The 24,588-nt window shown below is 40.0% G+C and overlaps 2 protein-coding genes across 8 annotated transcripts in view; one reads left to right on the top strand and one right to left on the bottom strand.

The window, feature by feature from the left end:
• LOC106088042 (sodium channel protein 60E) overlaps positions 1-24,588 on the top strand; it is a 542,226-nt gene that overhangs the window by 286,887 nt on the left and 230,751 nt on the right. For all 7 annotated transcript variants that reach the window (XM_059369621.1, XM_059369619.1, XM_059369617.1 and 4 more), the window contains exon 2: positions 18,502-18,710. In XM_059369621.1, coding sequence (XP_059225604.1) covers positions 18,502-18,710 — 209 coding nt within the window. The remainder of the gene's footprint in view (positions 1-18,501; positions 18,711-24,588) is intronic.
• LOC106090033 (mitochondrial thiamine pyrophosphate carrier) overlaps positions 6,431-24,588 on the bottom strand; it is a 162,246-nt gene continuing 144,088 nt past the window's right edge. The window contains exon 2 of the mRNA XM_059369622.1: positions 6,431-7,728. Coding sequence (XP_059225605.1) covers positions 6,615-7,610 — 996 coding nt within the window. The 5' untranslated portion in view covers positions 7,611-7,728 and the 3' untranslated portion in view covers positions 6,431-6,614. The remainder of the gene's footprint in view (positions 7,729-24,588) is intronic.

The raw sequence follows: 24,588 nt of genomic DNA, 5'->3' as shown, positions 1-24,588 counted from the left end.
AAATCGGGTAATAAATATGGCTTTTATGAGCCTAAAACCCTAACACCGAGAGATCGGTCTATATGGGAGCTATATCAAAATCTGGACCGATCTGGGCCAAATTGAAGAAGAATGTCAAAGGGTCTAACGCAACTTCACTGTCTCAAATTTCAGCAAAATCGGATAATAAATGTGGCTTTTATGTTCCTAAGACCCTAAATCGGAGTATCGATCTATATGACAGCTATATCCAAATCTGAACAGATCTGGGCCAAATTGATAAATGATGTCGAAGAGCCTAACGTAACTCACTGTCCTAAATTTCAGCAAAATCGGATAATAAATGTGGCTTTTATGGGCCTAAGACCCTAAAGCGGAAGATCAATCTATATGGCAGCTATATCAAATCCGAACCGATCTGAGCCAAATTGATGAATGATGTCGAAGGGCCTAACGCATCTCACTGCCCCAAATTTCAACAAAATCGGATAATAAATGTGGCTTTTATTGGCGTAAGACCCAAAATCGGCGGATCGGTTTATATGGGGGCTATCTCAAGATATAGTCCGATGTAGCCCATCTTCGAACTTATCCTGCTTATGAATATACCCCCATCCTTCGGTGGTGGGTATCAAAAGTAAACACAACAAGTAAAAGCGTGCTAAGTTCGGCCGGGCCGAATCTCATATACCCTCCACCTCAAGAAGTCAATATCCCAGATCGGTTTATATGACAGCTATATCAGGTTATGAACCGATTTGAACCTTATTTGACACAGTAGTTGAAAGTAAGAATAAAATACGTCATGCAAAATTTCAGCCAAATCGGATAGGAATTGTGTCCTCTAGAAGCTCAAGAAGTCAAGTCCCCTGATCTGTTTATATGACAGCTATACCAGGTTATGATCCGATTTGAACCATACTTAGCACAGTTGTTGGACATCATAACAAAACACGTCGTGCAAAATTTCATTCCATTCGGATAAGAATTGCCCACTCTAGGGGCTCAAAAAGTCAAGACCCAAGATCGGTTTATATGGCAGCTATATCAGGTTATCTAGCGATTTGAACCATACTCGGCACAGTTGTTGGACATCATAACAAAACACGTCGCGCGAAATTCCATTTCAATCGGATAAGAATTGCGCACTCTAGAGGCTCAAGAAGTCAAGACCCCAGATCGGTTTATATGGCAGCTATATCAAAGCATGGACCGATATGGCCCATTTACAATACCAACCGACCTACACTAATAAGAAGTATTTGTGCAAAATTTCAAGCGGCTAGCTTTATTCTTTCGGAAGTTAGCGTGCTTTCGACAGACAGACGGACGGACATGGCTAGATCGACATAAAATGTCGCGACGATCAAGAATATATATACTTTATGGGGTCTCAGACGAATATTTCGAGTAGTTACAAACAGAATGACGAAATTAGTATACCCCCCATCCTATGGTGGAGGGTATAAAAATGAAAATCTAAGTTTTCCATACCATGCTCCTAAGTTGGTTCATGTTTGGTACTGTGGTATTGTGTCCCCACCTAAGTGCCGGTATCTGATATGCGCGAAAATCGGGCAATGACAATACAATTGTGCTTACAACAACAACCTGATTAAGTTAATTTCCTACAACAGACCAGAGTACTTGTGACTCAACTACTTTCCGAAAGATACAGCCTCCTCACTTCATATTTTACTAGACTACATGGTGGCTAATGTAATCCGTTGCTAACCAGAGGACACATATCCTGTTTATTTAGCCCAGCCTGCCCATCTCAACTTTAATTTCATCATCAATACCCACTCAGTTTTCAGAGCAAATTAGCCGTTAATTGTCCACATGATTTTACGGAGTATTACATGACTATATTGGTAAAATTCTTTCCTCACGTTCTAGCTAAGATTTGAACTCAGAAGTCCAACACGATAGGCTGGAATGGTTACTTACATTGTTGCCAATTTCATATTACTCAGATATGGAAATAAAACTTTAAAATAACTACATTAAAATTACCTTTTTTCATTCAACATTTAGTATGTCCTGCAAATCATAACAATTTTTTCTATTTTCTCTTTTAAAGCCCATTATAATTTGCTGAATTAAGCATTACTTTTTTTCTAATTTAATTTGCAATGCAACATATATAATAATTTATATAACTTTAAATGCAAATACATCAACAAATTCTAGGAATAAAGGATTTTAAAAAATAACTTCATGAGCACATGAAATTATTTCCATGTCATAAAAGTGTGAGTCTCGAATCATATTTACTAAAGCAATTATGTTCAAATGAATGAACATTTGACTAAGCATGAATAGATGTTTCAATAAACATGAATAAAGCTTATTTAACTATTAAGCAACTATTCAACTACCAGCAATCTAATGCTATAAATAATAAAGCAAATATTTAAACAGCTTAAAACTTATGTTTTTATGGGTATTTGTATATTTAATACTATCGGACAGACGGGCACAAGAATATTTCCAACGAAGACTTGGCTCTTAACCATAAAGAATAGGAGGCCAACGTAAATCGAGGTAAACATGTCCGCTGAACGCCCGGCTAGAACACAAAACAAGAACTCAAGATCCCAGATCGGTTTATATAGCAGCTATATCAGGTTATGGACCGATTTCAACGCATAAATGTTGGAAGTGATACCAAAACCCCACGTGCAAAATTTCAGTCAAATTGGATGAGAATTGCGCCCTCCAGAGGCTCAAGTAGTCAAGACCCAAGATCGATTTATATGGTAGCTATATCAGGTTACGGACCGATTTGGACCATACATCGCACAATTTTTGGAAGTGATATCAAAACACTATGTGCAAAACTTCAGTCAAATCGGATAAGAATTCCGCCCTCTAAAAGCCCAAGAAGTCAAGACCCAAGATCGGTTTATATGGCAGCTATACCAGGTTATGGACCGATTTGAACCGTACTTAGCATAGTTGTTGGAAGTGATATCAAAACACTACGTGCAAAATTTCAGTCAAATCGAACGAGAATTGCGCCCTATAGAGGCTCAATAAGTCAAGACCCAAGACCGGTTGACATGGCACCTATATCAAAACATGCAACGATTTGGCCCATTTACACTCCCAACCGACCTACACTAATAAGAAGTATTTGTGCAAAATTTCAAGCGCCTAGCTCTACTCCTTCAAAAGTTAGCGTGCTTTCGACAGACAGACGGACGGACGGACAGACGGACGGACATGGCTAGTTCGACTTAAAATGTCACAACGATCAAGAATATATATACTTTATGGGGTCTTAGACGCATATTTCGAGGTATTACAAACAGAATGGCGAAATTAGTTTACCCCTATCCCATGGTGGAGGGCATAAAAATAAAATCAAATTTTAAACAATATGTCATGGTTTTTTTAAATATTTGTTACTATTTCAAACCATTTAAGTCACCCGGACCTGATGGAATATTTCCGGCGTTACTGCAGAAAGAGGCAGACTATCTGGCACCTCGCTTGGCCAAAATTTTCACAGCGTGTCTAGGATTTTCATATACTCCGAAAGCCTGGCAGGAGGCAATGGTGGTGTTTATACCCCAGCCCGGCAAGGTAAGTTATGCGACACCAAAGACCTACAGACCCATAAGCCTTACGTCCTTTCTACTCAAAATCATGGAACGTATTGTGGACACCATGATGAAGAAATCCAAGGTGGGCCAATTTAACGCACCACGTTTCCTCAATAAGACGATTTCGATATCTGACAATGTCAAATACTGGTATGATCAGGAAACTGAATTGAAAGTGTCACATTCAGGAGCGTACTGAGAAGGCTCACAGATGTTGGGCACTATGTGGACAGGCTATAGGCACGAAATGGGGCCTGAATCCTAGGATAGTCCACTGGCTCTACAGGGTCGTGATTAGACCAATACTTACTTACGCCTTTAGTAGTTTGGTGGACTGCTATGGAGAAAAAGTGCAACATAAGGACCATACAACAGGTTCAGAGAACATATTGTCTTCGCATAGGCAGAGGACCACGCCCACTAGGGCACTGGAGACTATTCTAGATATCCGACCCATTGACATAAAAATTAAGTGTGCGGCAGTCACTAAGGCTATGAGACTTAAGGCGATGGGAGAATGGATTGAGGATGGGAGCAGCTCATACCATCGCGGTATAATCGAGGCGACGATAGGAAACCTGGAAGGAAGGGGAGAGGTTTCCGATCGGATACCTGAGATGAAGCTTGAAGTCGAGTGCGACGCACTGCTGCCTTCGGCACAGTCTTGGACTGACGGAACCCTAGTATTGCCATCTGGAAGATCATGTTACATGGATGGATCAAAGCTAGATGACAGAGAGGGCCTGGGGGTTTACATTGAGAACCCAGGGACTGACATCTGTTTTAGACTGCCTGACCATAATACGGTCCTGCAGGCGGAGATCCGGGGGATCACGGAATGCGTGAAGTGGTGTGGTGCTAACGCGAGGACGTCGAGTGTGAACATCTTTACCGACTGTAAAATTGCCAGTGTAGTGTAAGAAGGAGATTAACGCCTTCTCTGAGGATGGCAAAATCCGCATCGTTTGGATGCCGGGCCATAACGGAGTAAGGGAGAAATGAAACGGCAGACGATTTGGCGGTAAAGGCCAGAGTACTGCCGTCAATAAACTTGGTTAACCCAAAGCCTTTCGGGTCGACGCAGACCGAGTTAAGGGAGTGGGCGACGAATGCGCATGCAACATTGTGGAACAGCGAAAGGCTCGGTAGGACGGCGAAAATCCTATGGGGGGGATTCAGATCTTTAGAAGACGAGGCTATTACTGAGAGGAAGTAAAAAGGAGGTTAGTATAGCTATTGGTATCATAACGGGATGCATGGGACTACGAGCTCACTAATCTAAAATTGGTGCTGCAAGCGAGGAAGATGATGAGACGTTGGAGCATTTTCTTTGTCATTTCCCGGCTTTCGCGTGCATCACATGCCGGTACTTAGGTGGAGACACAATATCAGACATGATCCAACTTAGGGGAGTGGCAGTGAAAACAATGAAGGATTTTGTAAGTAGCAGGGAATTCCTAACTTAAAATTTTCTGTTTAGAGGTTACTTTATAGGTTTTAGAGCGCACAACAAGCCGATTACTGGCTTAGGTGTATGTCCATAGTGGCATGGGGCGGATTAATATCTGCACCCTCTTTTCAACCTAACCTAACTTAATGACGCCGAACGTCTGGGTTCAAATCCCTGCGTGAGCATCAGGAAATAGGTTCAGCGGTGGTTATGCCCTTACATTTGTGAGCTATTCTGCCATGTTAAAACTTCTCTACCATGAGGTGTCGCTATGCGGCACTCCGTTCGGACTCGGCATAAAAAAAGAGGCCCCTTTTCTTTAAAACTTTAATCGGACTGCACTCATTGATATAAGAAAAGTGTTCCCTCTTCCGTATTGGAATGTTTATGGAAATTTTGTGTTTAGTAAACTTTACCTAAAAGAGAGTTCAAATTTATAGCGGACAACACTCATAGATATTAGAGAATCATCCCAGCTATCCATCAATTTTGCCCACTCAGGAACAGGGGCAAACTTCTCACACATCAATGAGTGCAGTTCGATTCAAGTTTAAGCTCAATGATAAGGGACCTCCTTTTTATAGCCGAGTCCGAACGGCGTGCCGCAGTTCGACAACTCTTTGGAAAGAAGTTCTACATAGCATAGTAGCTCACAAATGCTGGCAGCATTAGGAGGGGAAAACCATCGCGGAAAATTTTTTCTGATGGTCTGGCCAGGATTCGAATCCTGGCATTCAGCGTCATAGGCGGACCTCTGCTAACCTCTGCGCTATGGTGGCCTCCAATCAATGCAATGATTCTGGGCAAATTTACATGTGCTTAATTTTACTTTTGCACTTTACTTGGTTCCCCATAGAACCTCTTGGAAAATTTATAATTTAAAAATGTTAATAATTTTCCTACCATTGTTCTGTATTGAATTTTCCAAGCAAAGCATCCTGTTGGTCATCCATTTTCTTTCGTACTCATTATAACTTTAAATGCAAATATATCCACTTTTACTGCTGCCAATACCGGTTACTTCGCATTGCACATAATTTGCTCAGGTTCACCAGTTTTCCTTCTGTTATACCACAATCTCTTACTTTTATGATGGAAATGGATATACCGCAAGTTTTCAAACATTTCAATTTCTCCGCTTTTTCTCCATGCATTCTCGTAGTCCATAATCGACCATATCCGTTGGCCATTACTTTGGCTTTGCTGGGGAATATCCGATTCCTGTTGTGCAAGCCAAAGGAAACACTCATTAGGAAGAAACGGAAGTCGACAAAAACCACATGGAAGCAATTGAAATTTCTTCACGGCATTCAAGTGGACCGACACATGCTATGTGTCAGGGTGCTGGGCCTCAAAACGGAATACAGTAATCGTTAATAAACCACAAACATACATCTTTGAGTTGAGTTTTTATTGTTCATGTATCTTCGAGTCAGTTGCCGCAAGCCTCTGCTTGGTTTAATTCTATTACTTCATCATATCCTTTTTATTTAAGTACATGTCATTTTTATTATATTTTGCGTCATTATTTCAACACTTCCTTTCTGGTAATAAATTAGTTATTTTAGTATTTACTAGTCGTCACTTTCCACTTCGGGTACAAAATGTGCCTTAAAAATGTCATACAAGCTAAAGTAGAGGGCCGTCGTCAAGCCGGATTTGATCAGGGTGGGGTTCATGCCTTTGTAGAAGCCCAAGATGCCTTCGTCCTTGTAGGTGAGTCGTATGCATTCGCCAATGCCAAAGCAGACCTGATTGCGGCCAAAGGTACGTCGTGCATTTTGAAATCCCTGTAATTGTAAGCGCTTCTTGATAAAGTCCAAAGGATACACTATGGCCTTGGATACCACACCGGCTACGCCGCCGGTGAGCAAATGTACCACCACAGGCAAATGGTGATTAGGAGGCTCGGCCATGGTCAAAAACAAATCGTTGGTCTTGTGATAGAAGGCAAAATTGAAACCAATCAGGGGACCAATTTGTATCAGCGTGGTGCCAAGACCCCTAAATAGGCCATAGAATCCCTCGGTTCTAATGATATTGGGAAATATATGAATTACGCTGCTTCTATGATTGGGATCCTGGCCCACCACTCGGGTGCGTACCACATCGAAGGGCATGGATATGGTGGTACCCACACATCCAGCCACACCTCCACTAAGAAAATGTCTTAAATTTTTGTTCGCATCCAAGTACTCGTACTGGCGCAGTTTCAAATCGATTTGTTCATAGGACCAGAATTGGAAGATCGTATAAATCATGGTCAGCAGTTGCCCAGCATTGTGGCCTTTCCAAAAGGCAAAGAGGCCCTCCTCTTTGTATATCAGCTTGCTGGCCTGCATCATGGAGCGATACTTGGAGGGATGATCTTCGCTGACGGGCTCCATTTGCAATTGAAAACGTATCTTGAGAACATCGAAAGGTTGTGTTACAGTGCGTGTAAAGAATCCGGCCGCCGCTCCAGCTGAGGCCTGCTTCAATTGTGTCAGCATCGAATGGCCATGCAGCAGAGTGTGTTGTTGCTGCTGATTCTGCAGCCGTTGATGCTGTTGTTGTCCTTCGGTTGACATTTTGTGTAGTGAGTTCTCTTGCTGCCGCCTCGTCCTTTTTGTCCCTGTCGTTGTATGGCCCACAGCCACAGCCTTCTTACCCTGAGATTTTTCGTATGGGATGTTACGATGTCCTTATCTACAATGGGCAGAGAAGAAGAGAACATTTTTAAGTAATTACTATTGGGAATAATTTATGACAGAGTATTAACTTAATTGATTTTTGCGTAAGTTCCAATGCAAAATGTCTATTTAATACCAATTGAGTCTTTACCACACATAAACTGAGAGCAATAACGGCGCAAAGGGAGAGAAAGTGCTTACGAGGGCTGTGAAATGATGACGAAGTATACTTCAAAGCCACAGTGAATGCCAGATATGAAGCCCTATAGAGCAGAAAATTTCCTTTGTGTTTAAGTCCTTAAAGAATTTTATTTTTATTGAAAATAAGAAGAATTTTACTAGTGTACGGGTCCTACCAAAATTCCAATGAAAATCAATGGGCAGTCACAAAGCGGGAACCTGTACGCCTAGAATTTAGTTAACGGAATTGAAAATGGATCGGCCACACGACAACAGATCACGCACTGCTCTTGGTTGGAACCCACGGGGGCCAGTGCTTGCAGTTTGAGTTTCTTTCCTTCTATCCGAGGCCCACCGTAGCGCAGAGATTAGCATGTTCGCCTATGAAGCTGAACGCCTGGGTTCGAATCCAGGCGAGATTTTCAGCGGTGATTTTCATCTCCTTATACAGGCAACATATGTGAGGTACTATGCCATGTAAAAACCAGTAAGAATGGGCAAACGTTGGGCAGTGCCGACTGTATAATATCCTATACCTACCCTATAAGTAAAATTTGGGAGCTATATCAAATTCTGAACCAATTTTGAAGGACATCGGCGGATGTTTTAAGCTGGGTTATTGAACAATCCGTACAAAATTTCGAGCAAATATGTTCAAATTGTAATAACTACGGCTGATAAATGACAACATTACTGCAAACTACCCAAAATCTGATGAAAAAATATATGGGAGCTATATCTAAATTTGAACCGATGTTCAGGAAAAAATGTCAAGGAAAGCGTTGTGCAAAATTCTGGCAAGATTGGTCAATAAATGCCCTTGCAGTTGCTCTTTGACTGAAAATCGGGCGATATACATATGTGAGAGCTATATCTAAATCTGGGCCGATTTCTATGAAATTCACCAGTAATATCGAAAGTCATAAGAAAATCCTTCCTGTCAAATTTCGAAAAAATCGGTTAACTAATGACCATTTTATTGCTGTATTATTGCAAATCGGACGAACATATATATGAGAGCTATATCCAAATCTGAACCGATTTTTATGAAATTCACCAGTAACATAGAGAGTCAGAAGAAAATCCTTCCTGCCAAATTTCGAGAGAATCGGTTAACTAATGACCATTTTATAGCTGTATTACTGCAAATCGGACGAACATATATATGGGAGTTATATGCAAATCTGAACCGATTTCTATGAAATTCACTAGTAACATAGAGAGTCATAAGAAAATCCCTCCTGCCAAATTTTGAAAGAATCGGTTAACAAGTGACCATTTTATTGCTGTATTACACCAAATCGAACGAACTTATATATGGAGCTATATCCAAATCTGAACCGATTTTTATGAAATTCACTAGTAACATAGAGAGTCATAAGAAAATCCCTCCTGCCAAATTTTGAAAGAATCGGTTAACAAGTGACCATTTTATTGCTGTATTACTCCAAATCGGACGAACATATATATGGAGCTACATCCAAATCTGAACCGATTTTAATGAAATTCACCAGTAATATCGAGAGTCATAAGAAAATCCTTCCTGCCAAATTTCGAGAGAATCGGTTAAAAAATGACCATTTTATTGCTGTATTACTGCAAATCGGACGAACATATATATGGGAGCTATATCCAAATCTGAACCGATTTCTATGAAATTCACCAGTAATGTCCAAAATCAAAAGAAAATCCATCCTGCCAAATTGCGAGAGAATCGGTTAACAAATGACCACTTTATTGCCTGAATGACTGACTTGTGTCAGCATGTCCTAGTGCCAAGCCAAGGGGCAAACAGCGACCGCCATGGTGGATCTCAGAGCAAATGACCATTTTATTGCCTGAATGACTGACTTGTGTCAGCATGTCCTAGTGCCAAGCCAAGGGGCAAACAGCGACCGCCATGGTGGATCTCAGAGCTGGTTGGTCGAAGAAAGGACTGCAGAAAACTCTTCAACAGAGCAAAAGCCAAAAGAGCACCACACGATTAGGACATCTAAAAGGCTGAGCTAAGAAAATATAAACGCGAGCTGAGAAAGGCTCAGAACAAATCCTGGGTATAATTCTGCAGCTCCATGCTGAGAAAGGCTCAGAACAAATCCTGGGTATAATTCTGCAGCTCCATGGAGGATACATCAGAGGCCTCTAGGCTATGGAAGAGACCTATTACGGTGGGGTATAACCAGAAGTCAGAGAATGTATCGACAATGTCTAGTGAGGAAACACTAGAACTACTCGTTGATACACATTTCCCGGGAAATTCTCCAACGGACAACGTGGGGCCAGAAGAGATTGTCACTAAAATGTATTCGTCGGAGGCCATTAGGGAAATTGTGTCTGAGCTGAAAATCCTTTGGGCGATAAGAAGTTTCGACTCCTTTAAGTCGCCAGGCTCGATGATGTATCACCGGTTGAATTACAAGCTGTGTCTGATAGACTGATTCCCTGGCTTAGGGAGATATACTCTGCTTGTATCAGAATGTCATATACCTGCGAGATGGAGAGATACGAAGGTCATTTTCATTCCGAAAGCAGGAAAACCCTACCATACGAAGGCGAAAGATTTTCGTCCTTATAGTCTGTCATCCTTTATGCTGAAGACTCTTGAGAGGTTGATAGAAACATATCTTAGGGCAAAGATCCCTGTAGATCGCCGAATCACGAAGACCCTGAATGACTCACTTGCGTCAACATGCCCTGGTGCCAAGCCAAGGGGCAAACAGCGACCGCCATGGTGGACCCCAGATCTGGTTGGTCTGAGGATAGACTGCAGAAAACTCTTCAACAGGGTAAAAGCCAAAAGAGCACCACACGATTGGGACAACTATAAGGCTGAGCTAAGAAAATATAAGGGCGAGCTTAGAAAGGCTCAGAATAAACCGTGAGTAGAATTCCGCAGCTATGTGGAGGATACATCTGAGGCCTCTAGGCTAAGGAAGATTCTGTCCTCGAGACCTATTACGGTGGGTTATATCCAGAAGTCAGAGAATGTATGGACAATGTCTAGTGAGGAAACACTAGAAATAATCGTTGATACACATTTCCCGGGAAATTCTCCAACGGACAACGTGGCGCCAGAAGAGTGTTTCTCAACCTCTTCTGGCGGACAAAGATCCCTGGAAATCACCTGTCGCGGCAACAGCATGCATATAGCAAAGGCAAATCCACTGAAACAGCACTTCACGACCTAGTCGGCTACAAAGAGGGTACTCTCGCTGTCAAGGAATATGCAATGGTAGCATTTCTTGACATTGAAGGTGCTTTCAATGATGCAAAACCGACGTCAATCATGAAGAAGTTGGAGTTTCTAGGCATCAACTCTACCGTTAAAAAGTTTATTAATAACTTACTTACTAAAAGATGCATTACGGCAGGCTTGGGATCTGTGGATTTAAAAAGATGGGTCAGCAGAGGAACACCTCAAGGAGATGTACTATCTCCTCTACTTGGGAATATAGCTATTAACAAATGTATTATTGTCTCTGGAAGGAAAAGGCATAAAAGTGGTCGCGTATGCTGATGACTCGGCAATTGCGGTTAGGGGAAAGTTTCCCAGCACTCTAAGAGATATACTTCATGAAACTCTACGTGCGAAGTGGGCTACCGAAAGTGGTGTGGGTATAAATTCGTGCAAGATAGAAGTAATTCTTTTCAGCAGGAGATACAAGTTGCCTACAGTGGAACCTGTCTCCTTGGCAGGAGAGAATGTACCATTTGCAGAAAGCGCAAAATACCTGGGTGTTTTGCTGGACAGGAAACTGAACTTCGAGTACAACATTTTGCAAAGGGCAAGAAAGGCCACTCTTGCCCTATACACCTGCAAGAGGGCCATTGGCAAAAGTTGGGGATTTAGACCGCGTGTTAAGCATTGGGTATATACCGCAGTTGTCAGACCTATAATGCTATATGGTATAGTAGCCTGGTGGACGGCGCTTCAAAAATCCCCTTACTGCTCAATACCGGATCCAAAGGATGGCTTGTTTGTGCATCACAGCCGCACTAAGGACGACACCATCTGATGCACTGAATTTAATGCTACATCTTATGCCTCTGAACCTTGTGGCTAGACAAATTGCAGCGACCACTGCCGTGGAGTTAAGGGAGCTTTCTCATTGGTCATGCGGCGCCCACAGACACTGTGTTATACTTATCACAATATCCAATGTTTCAGGCAGTGTGGATTACACCCTACCTGAGCGGCTTTTTGATAAAAGATACTGTACCACTATACCTGATAGAACCGATTGGAACTACGATATCCCTGGTATTAGAAGTTACATAGACTTCTATACGGATGGTTCCAAACTAAACGAGCACGTGGGCTTTGGGGTGTACTCCAAAGATCTAGAATTGGTCATAACGAAGAGGTTACCCGACCACAGCAGTGTGTATCAAGCAGAGATCCTTGCAATTAAGAAAGTGATGGAATATTGTTACGACGATTGGCATAAATATCTTGTCAGACAGCCAGGCAGCCATTAAATCCTTGGAGAACGTATATTTGAGCACAAAAACCGCCCTCGACTGTCACAGATCTCTCAACGAGATGACTAAACAGTTCAAAATTCACCTGGTCTGGGTGCCGAGCCCCAGAGATATGCCAGGAAATTCTAAAGTAGACGAGCTTGCGAGACTAAGAACTACCTTACACACTCCAGGGACACTGGAATCTGCGGCTATGCCTCTAGCGACATGTAAGCTAAGTTTTCAGGACCAGGCCCGAAGGGCAACGAATGATAGATGGTCACAAAGAGGGGGCAGTGAGCTTTCCAAAACTATGTAGCCTCATCTAGACTTGAAGAGGTCTACTGCTTTGCTGTCATTGGCTAGAACAGACGTCTCAATCATTGTGTTGGTCATGACAGGTTACTGTCTAATGGGAAAATATGCTGACAGACTGAAGGTTGCCACCAACGACTTTTGCAGAAGCTGTAGGGCCATCGAGGAAGAAGAGACTATAGAACACCTTCTGTGTGTGTGCCCCGCACTAGCAAGCAGAAGGAGTTTCACTTAAGGTTCTAATTTCTTTGAGACTGTCTGATTTTGCTGATGTGAACATTCGCAAGTTATTGGGCTTTTTAAAGCGTTCCGGATGGTTCAACGGTAGGAACTAGAAGGCATCTTCCTTCTTCTGTTCCTGTGGTATCACAATGGACGAAAACGTCTAAGTGAGTCTGATGGCAGACTTCCACTTAAACCTAACCTTACCTATATCCAAATCTGAAATGATTTTTTCCAATTGCTTCATCTCTAATGCCGAAAACCATGCTTGTACCAAATACGAAGACGATCGGATGAAAACTGTGACCTGTACTTTGTACACAATTTAATATGGACAGACGGACAGAGAGACAGATGGACATAGCTAAATCGAATCAGAAAGTGATTCTGAGTCTATCGGTATACTTATAAATGGGTATATCTCTCTCCCTTCTGGGTGTTACAAACAAATGCACTAAATTATAATACCCTGTACCACAGTTGTGGTTTAGGATATGAAACTTCTCTACAAACAGGTGTCGCAATGCGGCACGCCGCATCATTGAGCTTAAACTTGAATCGGACTGCACTCATTGATATGTGAGAAGTTTGTTCTTGTTCCTTAGTGGAATGTTCATGGGCAAAATTTGCATTTATTTTGTATTTTTTTACCAGCGGGCAGAATGTCCGTGAAGATAAATTTGAATATAACTTAGCCAAGACACAAACCTGACATTTTAACAGAGCTATGTTAAGTGATAAACAGAGCACTGTTAACTAATTTTCTTTTGTATTTTAAATAAAAAAAAATCATTTTTAACATTTTCTCACCAAATATTTTCTAAAATCACTTGCTTAAGAATTTATCTACAACTATAAAATGCTTAATAACAGCTAAACCCTCAAACCTCTATGCCAACAATATTTTTTGAAGACCTATATGACCCATTTTTAAAACGGCAATGCAGTGCACTCGTCATAGATAGGTGATACAAACTAATACCAGAATTAGCCCCTACCAAGAGCTTTTAGAATCAGAAGTCCCCATATTCAAATTGTATTTCAGATCGGAGATATTTCGCCCCAAAAGTTATATTTGAATTTAACATAATGGCTAAAAATGATTTTTTTTATTTAAAATACAAAAGAAAATTAGATAACAGTGCTCTGTTCATCACTTAACACAGCTCTGTTAAAATGTCAGGTTTGTGTCTTGGCTAAGTTATATTCAAATTTATCTTCACGGACATGGATGGATATCTAGTTATACCCTCCACCGTAGGATGGGGGTATGCTAATTTCGTCATTCAGTTTGTAACACCTTGAAATATGCGTCTTAGATCCCACAAAGTATATATATTCTTGATCGTCATGCCATTTTAAGTCGATCTAGCCATGTCCGTCCGTCTGTCCGCCCGTCCTTCAGTTCGTCCGTCCGTCTGTCTACCGAAAGCACGCTAACTTTTGAAGTAGTAAAGCTAGGCGCTTGAAATTTTGCACAAATACTTTTTATTAGTATAGCTCGGTTGGGATTGTAAATGGGCCAAATCGGTCTATGTTTTGATATAGCTGACATATAAACCGATATTGGGTCTTGACTTCTTGAGCCTCTAGCAGGCTTAATTCCTCTTCGATTTGACTGAAATTTCGCACGTAGTGTTTTGGTATCACTTTCAACAACTGCGATAAGTATGGTTCAAATCGGTCCATGTTTTGATACAACCGCCATATTAACCGATCTTGGGTCTTGACTTCTTGAACCTCTAGAGGGCGTAATTCTCGTCCGATTTAACTGAAATTTTGCGCGAAGTGTTTTGGTATCACTTCCAACAACTGCGATAAGTATGATTCAAATCGGTTCATACTATGGTCATGTCATATTGGGTTGCCCAAAAAGTAATTGCGGATTTTTCATATAGTCGGCGTTGACAAATTTTTTCACAGCTTGTGACTCTGTAATTGCATTCTTTCTTCTGTCAGTTATCAGTTCTAACTTTTAGCTTGCTTTAGGAAAAAAGTGTAAAAAAGTATATTTGATTAAAGTTCATTCTAAGTTTTATTAAAAATGCATTTACTTTCTTTAAAAAAATCCGCAATTACTTTTTGGGCAACCCATATAAACCGATCTTGGGTCTTGACTTCTTGAGCCTCTAGAGCAATTCTCGTCTGATTTGACTGCAATTTTGCATGTCGTGTTTTGGTATCACTACCAACAGCTGCGATAAGTATGGTTTAAATCGGTCCATGTTTTGATATAGCTGCCATATCTTGCCGATCATGGGTCTTGACTTCTTGAGCCTCTAGAGGGAGCAATTCTCATCCGATTTGGCTGAAATTTTGCATGAGGTGTTGAGAAATGGAGGCTACCGTAGCCCTGAGGTTAGCATGTCCGCCTATGACTCTGAACGCCTGGGTTCAAATCCTGGCGAGAACATCACGAAAATTTTCAGCGGTGTTTATCCCCTCCTAATGCTGGCGGCATTTGGGAGGTACTGTACCATTTGGTATGGCAGCCATGTTAAAACTTCTCCAAAAAGAGGTATCGCACTGCGGCACGCCGTTCGGACTCGGCTAAAAAATGGAGGAGGACATTGCATAACCTGATATAGCTGCCGTATAAACCGATCTGGGATCTCGACTTCTTGAGCCTCTAGAGGGCGCAATTCTCATGCGATTTGGCAGAAATTTTGTACAACGGCTCCTCTCATGACCTTCAACATATGTGTCTAATATGGTTTGAATCGATCAATAGCTTGATACAGCTCCCATATAAACCCATCTCCCGATTTTTCTTCTTGAGCCCCTACAAGGCGCAATTCTTATCCGAATGAACTGAAATATTACACAATGACTTCTACAGTGTTCAGCATTCATTTATGGTCCGAATCGGACTATAACTTGATATAGCTCCAATAGCATAACAGTTCTTATTCAATATTCTTTGTTTGCCTAAAAAGAGATACCGCGCATAGAACTCGACAAATGCGATCCATGGTAGAGGGTATATAAGATTCGGCCCGGCCGAACTTAGTACGCTCTTACTTGTTTTTGTTTTCATTTCACATAGAGAGTTATGTGACCAGTGTCTCACGATTTAAGTTTTGAAACATTATTTACCAATGAAAACATTTAACACATACACATACTTTCACCCACAGGACCAAACTCCTCACACATCCATATCAAGCTTCACCTGTGAACTTTGCACAAAAGTCTTGTCGGATATGGCACTCATCAAAACTCAATTTTATGAACAAAGTATCTAAAACTATTCCATTAGGTTTGTGTATGGGTATTCACATTTCACACATCCTTTGGCAAATTATCCATTCATATTATTTTCATAATTTACCATTTCCAACATTGCATAGTCTCTGTGAATAACACAGAGATTCATATCGTTGCTGCACTAATCTGTGTTTGGATGTGCATTCATGTGCATAGAGGGAAATATGTGTGAATAAAGCACCAATCATAGTGGTTTATTGGAGTGTTTGTTGGCTAATAAAGGAACTGTAATAAGGAAATGTGCTTCAAATATGCAGCACACATACCCACAAAGCAGATATCCTGATGCATATCAGGAGAAAGCTTTGGTTCGAGTCATTTGAGTAGTTGGACAAACATTTGCGTTTGCATATAATTGAGGTTGAAGTAGTGATGGTCTGGTTTGAAAGGATGATATGCAATTTAAACTTAAGCTATGGCTGCTTAAGATTAAATTGCATGAAAACTTTTATTTGAATAATGCCATGATGAAGTCGAAAGAACACTACTTGCTACAGGGTTTTTTCTGGTAAACATGAAAAGGTGGTGGTAACTGTAAAGGACATTGATGTGATGTTTAAATCGTTTATGTTCTAGGACCAACCAGGGTCCTAGAACATAGAGGACTTCTATAAGGCCACATCACAGAACTGGGACATCTATAAGACTCCGGTAAAAAAACACAATGGTTGGTTGGAAAGGGCTCAATTTGGTGCTGTATGGGTTCTACAGCTCCGTGGAAGTTTATCATGAGGCCATTAGGTGACTGTAGGTTCATACCTTCTCCATTTCCATTACGATGGTCAACATTTAGAAGTACGCAACATGGACAATGTCTAATAAGAATACAAAAACTATTCCTGGATACACATTTTATGGGAAACCTTCAAAGGGCAACGTGGCGTGAGAGAAGGTTATTCCTGATATGTATTCTAACAAATGAATGGCACCCATCTTACACTGCAAGACTGTTCGTAACCTTACCCTCCTGGTTGTTATTGCCCTTATGGCCATTTTACTGTCCGTAAAGATGTCCTCGCGTTAGTAGATCTCCGCCAGCAGGACCGTGTTATGGTCAGGCAGTTGAAAACAGATTTCAGTCTCTGGGTTCTCAATGTAGACTCCCAGGCCCCCAAATTCCTGAATTGTTTTCCATGCCACTCCTCAAAGTAGGCTCATGACTGGTATTGTGCCGCCACCTAAGTGCCAGTATCTGTTAGCCACGAAAGCCGGGCAATGACATAGGAAAAGCTCCAACGTCTCATCATCTTCCCCAATTTCCCTATACATGCCATCACTTGGAAACTTTTGTTCCATATAAAGTAAAAGAAGTAGCAGCGGAGCGGGCCCGGGTCAGCTAGTAGCTTCCACAAAAACCAGCCTGGTATGACTACCAAAAGCCGTTGTAAGTATTGTCCAAATATGTCTGATAGGTCTTCTACGGCCCTAAGAGACTTCAACATTCGGATAGGTTGGCCGACATTTTGTACGTATCATACACATTTGCCCTTCAACTAATTTCGTTTTTGTAAATTTTGAGTAGAATCCATGGTGATGGGTTTCCCCAAAATATGGCCCCGTCGAACTTTGCCCAGTTTTCTCTCCTCTTGAAACACTCCCCCTTGATACCCTTATCAAATCATATTTGGTTAATTTTTAAATGGGATTTTTGTAAATAACTTTACAAAATTTCAACAATCTTTTTTTCACTTACAAGCCTTATCAAATTTAATAAATTTAAAACTCTTTAAAATTTTAAAAATGTAATTTTCATGCTATCATTTCTTTATCTTTCTTCCTTCCCCCTGAAAAGAAGAAAGGAATGAATTTCTACCCATGTTGGGGAGGGGGGAGGGAAAAATGATTGGTTGCTGCTAGTATTACAGATGCAAATTTAATTTTATAAATAATTAATTGATGATACAAACGTACAAAATACAACATCAATGACACAAACTCATGTTACTCGGTGGGTGAGTGCATGGCTGAGAAGCAGCATGCCTTTGAAATATAAATCATTTCTTGAGAAATGAAATTTGATTACATTTAAATTGCAGCAATGGCAGAAATTACAATGAGCCAAAAACCACACAAACACACATACAAAGAGGAGACATTATGATGTTATGCCAAAAGGAGAAAAGGACATGGCAAAGGATGGACAGAATCTACATTTAACAGCGCAATGTCTCCGTTCTCTCCGTCCATCGGTTCGTTCCTTGATTTCTGCCCTTCTGCCTACTTTACAATCATTACTCATGTTGATATTATTTTTTGTTGTTATGCTTTGCCACATTTATTTTCATTGCCTGGGCATGACTTATTTTTAAAGCTTTTTTCTGTGTTTTTTTTTCTCTTCTTGCAGTTGCCAAACAGCAGGTTGTTGCCTACACCCAAAAATCACAAATCAAACACGAGACCCGACACATCCAACTGGTGCGCGAATATGGCTTCCATCCGCGTAACAAAGCCACGGTGGAGGATGGTGATGTCCTGCCAAAGAAATTCGAACCATTTCCGGAGAATATGTATGGCCGGCCACTGGAGGAAATTGATCATTTCATCTATGAAGAGGTGAGTAGAGGAGTACAGTCGTAAATATCAATAGTCAATTTTTATTATTTTCTAATATAGTAGAGGGAAATGTGTTTCATTACAACCACCATATGATGGAAGTGTAGATAATTTGATATTTTCATAAAAAATTGGTAGTAAAACAAACAAGGCCGGGCTAAAGTCGGGCGAAGCCCACCTTTAAATACCCTGTACCACATTGGATATGCAGGCTAAGTCGTCAAATTTAAAATATGCTTAAATTTGATTTTTTGAGAAGATCGATTGATTAGCAATTGATTGACCAAAACCCTTTAAAAGTGAAAATCGGGATATGCATATATATGGGAGCTATATCTAAAACTGAACAAACAATTTTCTATGAAATTCAACAAATTTCTATGAAATTCAATAGCAATACCGGGAGTCATAAGGAAATCCTTTGTGCCAATTTTCTTGTGAATCGGTTAATAAATGACCAACTTATTGCAATAATAGCTCAAATCGGAGGAACATATATATGGGAGCTATATCTAAATCTGAACCGATTTCTACGAAATTCACCAATAATGTAGAGACTTGTAAGAGAATCTTTAGTGCAAAATTTCGTGAGAATCGGTTTTCAAATAACGATGTAATTGTAATTTTAGTCCAAATCGGAGGAACATATATAAGGGAGCTATATCTAAATCTGAACCGATTTCTATAAAGTTCTCCAATTATCTTGAGACTTATAAGAGAATCTTTCGCGCAAAATGTCGTGAGAATCGGTTTTCAAATAACGATATAATTGTAATTTTAGTCCAAATCGGACGAACATATATATGGGAGCTATATCTAAATCTGTACCAATTTCTACGAAATTCATCAATAATATCGAGACTTATAAGAGAATCTTTCGTGTGAAATTTTATGACAATCGGTTTACAAATGACGATATAATTCCAATTTTAGTCCAAATCGGACGAACATATATATGGGAGCTATATCTTAATCTGAACCGATTTCTACGAAAATCCCTACTGATATCGAGAGTCATAAAAAAATTCTTCCTGTCAAATTTCGAGTGAATCGGTCAACAAATTACTATTTTATTGCTGTATTACTCCAAATCGGACGAACATATATATGGGAGCTATATCTCAATCTGAACCGATTTCTATAAAGTTCACCAATTATCTTGAGATTTATAAGAGAATCTTTCGTGCAAAATTTCGTGAGAATCGGTTTTCAAATAACGATATAATTGCAATTTTAGTCCAAATCGGAGGAACATATATATGGGAGCTATATCCAAATCTGAACCGATTTACCAGTAATGTAGAGAGTCATAAGAAAATCCTTTCTGTCAAATTTCGAGTGAATCGGTCAACAAATTACCATTTTATTACTGTATTACTCCAAATCGGACGAACATATATATGGGAGCTATATCTAAATCTGAACCGATTTCTACGAAATTCACCAATAATGTCGAGACTTATAAGAGAATCTTTCGTGTGAAATTTTATGAAAATCGGTTTACAAATGACGATATAATTCCAATTTTAGTCCAAATCGGACGAACATATATATGGGAGCTATATCTTAATCTGAACCGATTTCTATAAAGTTCACCAATTGTCTTGAGACTTATAAGGGAATCTTTCGTGCAAAATTTCGTTAGAATCGATCTTCAAATAACGATATAATTGCAATTTTAGTCCAAATCGGACGAACATATATATGGGAGCTATATCCAAATCTGAACCGATTTTTTCCAATTTCAATAGTCTATGTCTTTAGGCCCAAGAAATTGTTTGTGCCAAATTTGAAGACAATCGGAAGAAAATTGCGACCTGTACTTTGTATGGACAGACAGACAGACGGACAACGCGTTAAGCGTTAAGTTCAGCGGGGCCGAACTTTGGATACACACCATCTCGGGTATATATGTAAACCACCTTCAGTCATAATCCGGTGAAAAATGCATAATTTATCGAAATGTGGTTTGATTTGGACCACATTTGACACGGATGTCGAAAAGCCTAACATAAGTCAGTATGTCAAATTTCATCAAATTGGACAATAAATGCGCCTTTTATGGACACAAAACCTTAAATCGAGAGCGGTCTATATGACAGCTGTATTCAAATCTGAAACGATCTGAGCCAAATTGAAGAAGAATGTCGAAGAGCCTAACGCAACTCACTGTCCCAAATTTCGGCGTAATCGGACAATAAATGCGCCTATTATGGGCCCAAAACCTTAAATCGGGAGATCGGTCTACATGGCAGCTATATCCAAATCTGAAACGATCTGGGTCAAATTGAAGAAGAATATTGAAGGGCCTAACACATCTCACTGTCCCAAATTTCGGCGAAATCGGACAATAAATGCGCCTTTTATTGGCCCAAGACCTTCAATCGAGAGCGGTCTATATGGCAGCTATATTTAAATCTGAACCGATCTGAGCCAAATCGAAGAAGAATGTCGAAGGGCCCAACACAACTCACTGTCCCAAATTTAGGCAAAATCGGACAATAAATGCGCCTTTTATGGGCCCAACACCTTAAATCGAGAGCGGTCTATATGGCAGCTATATCCAAATCTGAACCGATCTGAGCCAAATTGGTGAAGGAAGTCGAAGGGCCTAACACAACACACTGTCCCAAATTTCGGCGAAATCGGACAATAAATGCGCCTTTTATGGGCCCAAGACCATAAATCGAGAGATCGGTCTACATGGCAACTATATCCAAATTTGGACCGATCTGGGCCAAATTGGAAAAGTATATCGACTGGCCCAGCACAACTCACTGTCTCACATTTCAGCTAAATCGGATTATATATGTGGCTTTTATGGGCCTAAGACTCCATATCAGCGGATTGGTCTATATGGGGACTATATCAAGATATAGTCCGATGTAGCCCATCTTCATACTTAACCTGCTTATGGACAAAAAAAAAGAATCTCTGCAAAGTTTCATATCTCTATTTTTAAAGACTGTAGCGTGATTTCAATAGACAGACGGACGGACATGGCTAGATCGTCTTAGATTTTTACGCTGATCAAGAAAATATTGGGTTGTCCAAAAAGTAATTGCGGATTTATTAAAAGAAAGTAAATGCATTTTTAATAAAACTTAGAATGAACTTTAATCAAATATACTTTTTTTACACTTTTTTTCTAAAGCAAGCTAAAAGTAACAGCTGATAACTGACAGAAGAAAGAATGCAATTACAGAGTCACAAGCAGCTACATTCGACGAAACAAATTTCTGTGCTTTCAATTTTTTCCCCCGATGTTTCAAAAAATACATGCATTCCGATGTGTGTCTCTGTCTCTGACTTTCTGTCGCAGTATGTCTGTCTGCCTGTCTATCTCTCTCTGTATGACTGTTTGTCTCTGTGCCTGCATCTACGTCTGTCTCTCTGTACTTCTACCTGCCTGTCTCTTTCTTTTCGTCTTTTTGCGTTAGTTTGATACCGCAACCGCATATTCTCTTAAATCAGTTAAACTATCTCCGATATCTGGCGTGTTTGATGTCAAAAACTATTCAAAAAATGCAAAAAAATGCGAAAGATATGCAAAAAAATGCGAAAGATATGCAAAAAAATGCAAAAATATGCAAAATATGCAGTTTGCATAAAATATGGAAAAATTTCTTTGCGTTCTTCTAACGTACGTTCGGTTTACCAATTTCTGTGTTTTCAATTTTTTTTTCTAAGCTCCAAAATATATTGGGTTGCCCAAAAAGTAATTGCGGATTTTTCATATAGTCGGCGTTGACAAATTTTTTCACAGCTTGTGACTCTGTAATTGCATTCTTTCTTCTGTCAGTTATCAGCTGTTACTTTTAGCTTGCTTTAGAAAAAAAAGTGTAAAAAAGTATATTTGATTAAAGTTCATTCTAAGCTTTATTAAAAATGCATTTACTTTCTTTTAAAAAATCCGCAATTACTTTTTGGGCAACCCAATATATGGATTTGCATATGTTTCCGATGTCTATCAGTTAATCAGTTAATTTGTATGTATGTCGGCCTTTCTCCCTCTTTATGACTGTCTGTCTATCTCTGTGCCTGTATCTGTCTGTCTCCCTACCTATTTGTATGTCTATAAGTCTGTCTGTCTATCCCCCTGTCTTTTCTTTCTCCGTCTGTCATTCCTTTTTCTGTCTGTCTTTCCTTTCTCTGTCTGTCTTTCCTTTCTTTGTCTGTCTCTCCCTTTACTTCTTCCTCTTTTCAATGTCTAGATCTCCTTTTGCCGGTCTGTCTCTCCTTTTGCCAGTCGGCCTGTTCATCGGTCTGTCTGTATATTGTCTGTCTCTCTGTCTTTCATTTCCTTTCTCTGTCTGTCTTTCCTTTCTCTGTCTGTCTTTCCTTTCTTTGTCTGTCTCTCCCTTAACTTCTCCCTCTTTTCAATGTCTAGATCTCCTTTTGCCGGTCTGTCTTTCTCTTTGCCAGTCGGCCTGTTCATCGGTCTGTCTGCATATTGTCTTTCTCTCTGTCTTTCCTTTCTCTGTCTGTCTTTGTTTTCTCTGTCTGTCTTTCCTTTCTCTGTCTGTCCCTCCCTTTACTTCTCCCTCTTTTCAATGTCTAGATCTCCTTTTGCCGGTCTGTCTTTCCTTTTGCCTGTCGCCCTGTTCATCGGTCTGTCTGTATATTGTCTCTTTCTCTGTCTTTCCTTTCTCTGTCTGTCCCTCCCTTTACTTCACCCTCTTTTCAATGTCTAGATCTCCTTTGCCGGTCTGTCTTTCCCTTTGACAGTCGGCCTGTTCATCGGTCTGTCTATCCATCTATCTGTATATTGTCTGTCTCTCTGTCTTTTCTCTGTTTAGATCTCCCCTTGGATGTCTATCTATTATTTCCCCTTTTGCATGTCTGTCTGTCCGTCTGTGTGTCTATCCACCTGAGTTCTTGCCACGTCGCCTCGACTTCCAACGGGACCATTGCCTTATATTTCCACACAATTCCTAGTCCCACGGTTAATACATAGGTATTTTAAGGGAAGATGGCTTAACATGTTGTCATTGTCATAAAACAAAACGGAAGCTGTAACAAATGAAAATTTTACACTTTTTATTGCCTTAACTTTAAGATGTCAAATGCCATATGGCCCAAATAAATGAATGAGTGAATTGCCCAGAAAACAGAAGCACTGAATTATTTGCAAAGCCCACAAAACACATGTTTGAATACCACCATCTCCTACAGCCTTACAAAAACAAAAACAAGAACCATAAATGTAATCTTCAGATTCTTTATGGCAACAATTTATCTTTTGATAAGCTCAAGTTTAGTTAAATGTTATGCCATTTTAAATATATGCACCAACACACACAAACACTTTAATAATTAGAAAATATTCAAAGAACAAGAATCCTATGTGGTTAATATTCTTAAGAGAGAGAATATACACACATCAGTCTACTGACCAATGTTCACAAAGTATTTGCATGGTGTAGACCAAAAGGAAGGGAAAGTGAAAGGTTGAAAATATTTTCCAAACATTTTGTGTTACTATATCATGTTTATGATGTGAAAGGTCAAGCTTAGGGTAATATTTGAAAGACTTAATTAAGAATGCAGATACAATTTACAAAGAAGTTTTACAACATTAAAAGAGTGTCCTTGTTCTTTGTAAATTAAGATATGCCCATAGCATTAACTCAATTAAACAATCTTGAGGGATTTTGGTGAAAATAATTGAAGCAATGGGGTCCTGGGGGCGTATAAGTGTCAAAGATAACGTATTCGCCCACTGGTACACAAAACGAACTCAAACGAATATCATTGAATGAACATTAAAATGCTACAATGGATGGGACCACAGTTAAATTTAAAGGAAATTTGAAGGAAAAAACAAAAAACCCAAAAATATACTTAAAATTTTGACAAAATTTTCTAAAGGAATGAA

This window comes from Stomoxys calcitrans, chromosome 5 (genome assembly GCF_963082655.1).
Source record: "Stomoxys calcitrans chromosome 5, idStoCalc2.1, whole genome shotgun sequence".
Lineage (NCBI taxonomy): Eukaryota > Metazoa > Arthropoda > Insecta > Diptera > Muscidae > Stomoxys > Stomoxys calcitrans.
Note: the sequence above shows the minus strand (reverse complement) of the source record. Positions and strands in the feature narration are given on the sequence as shown.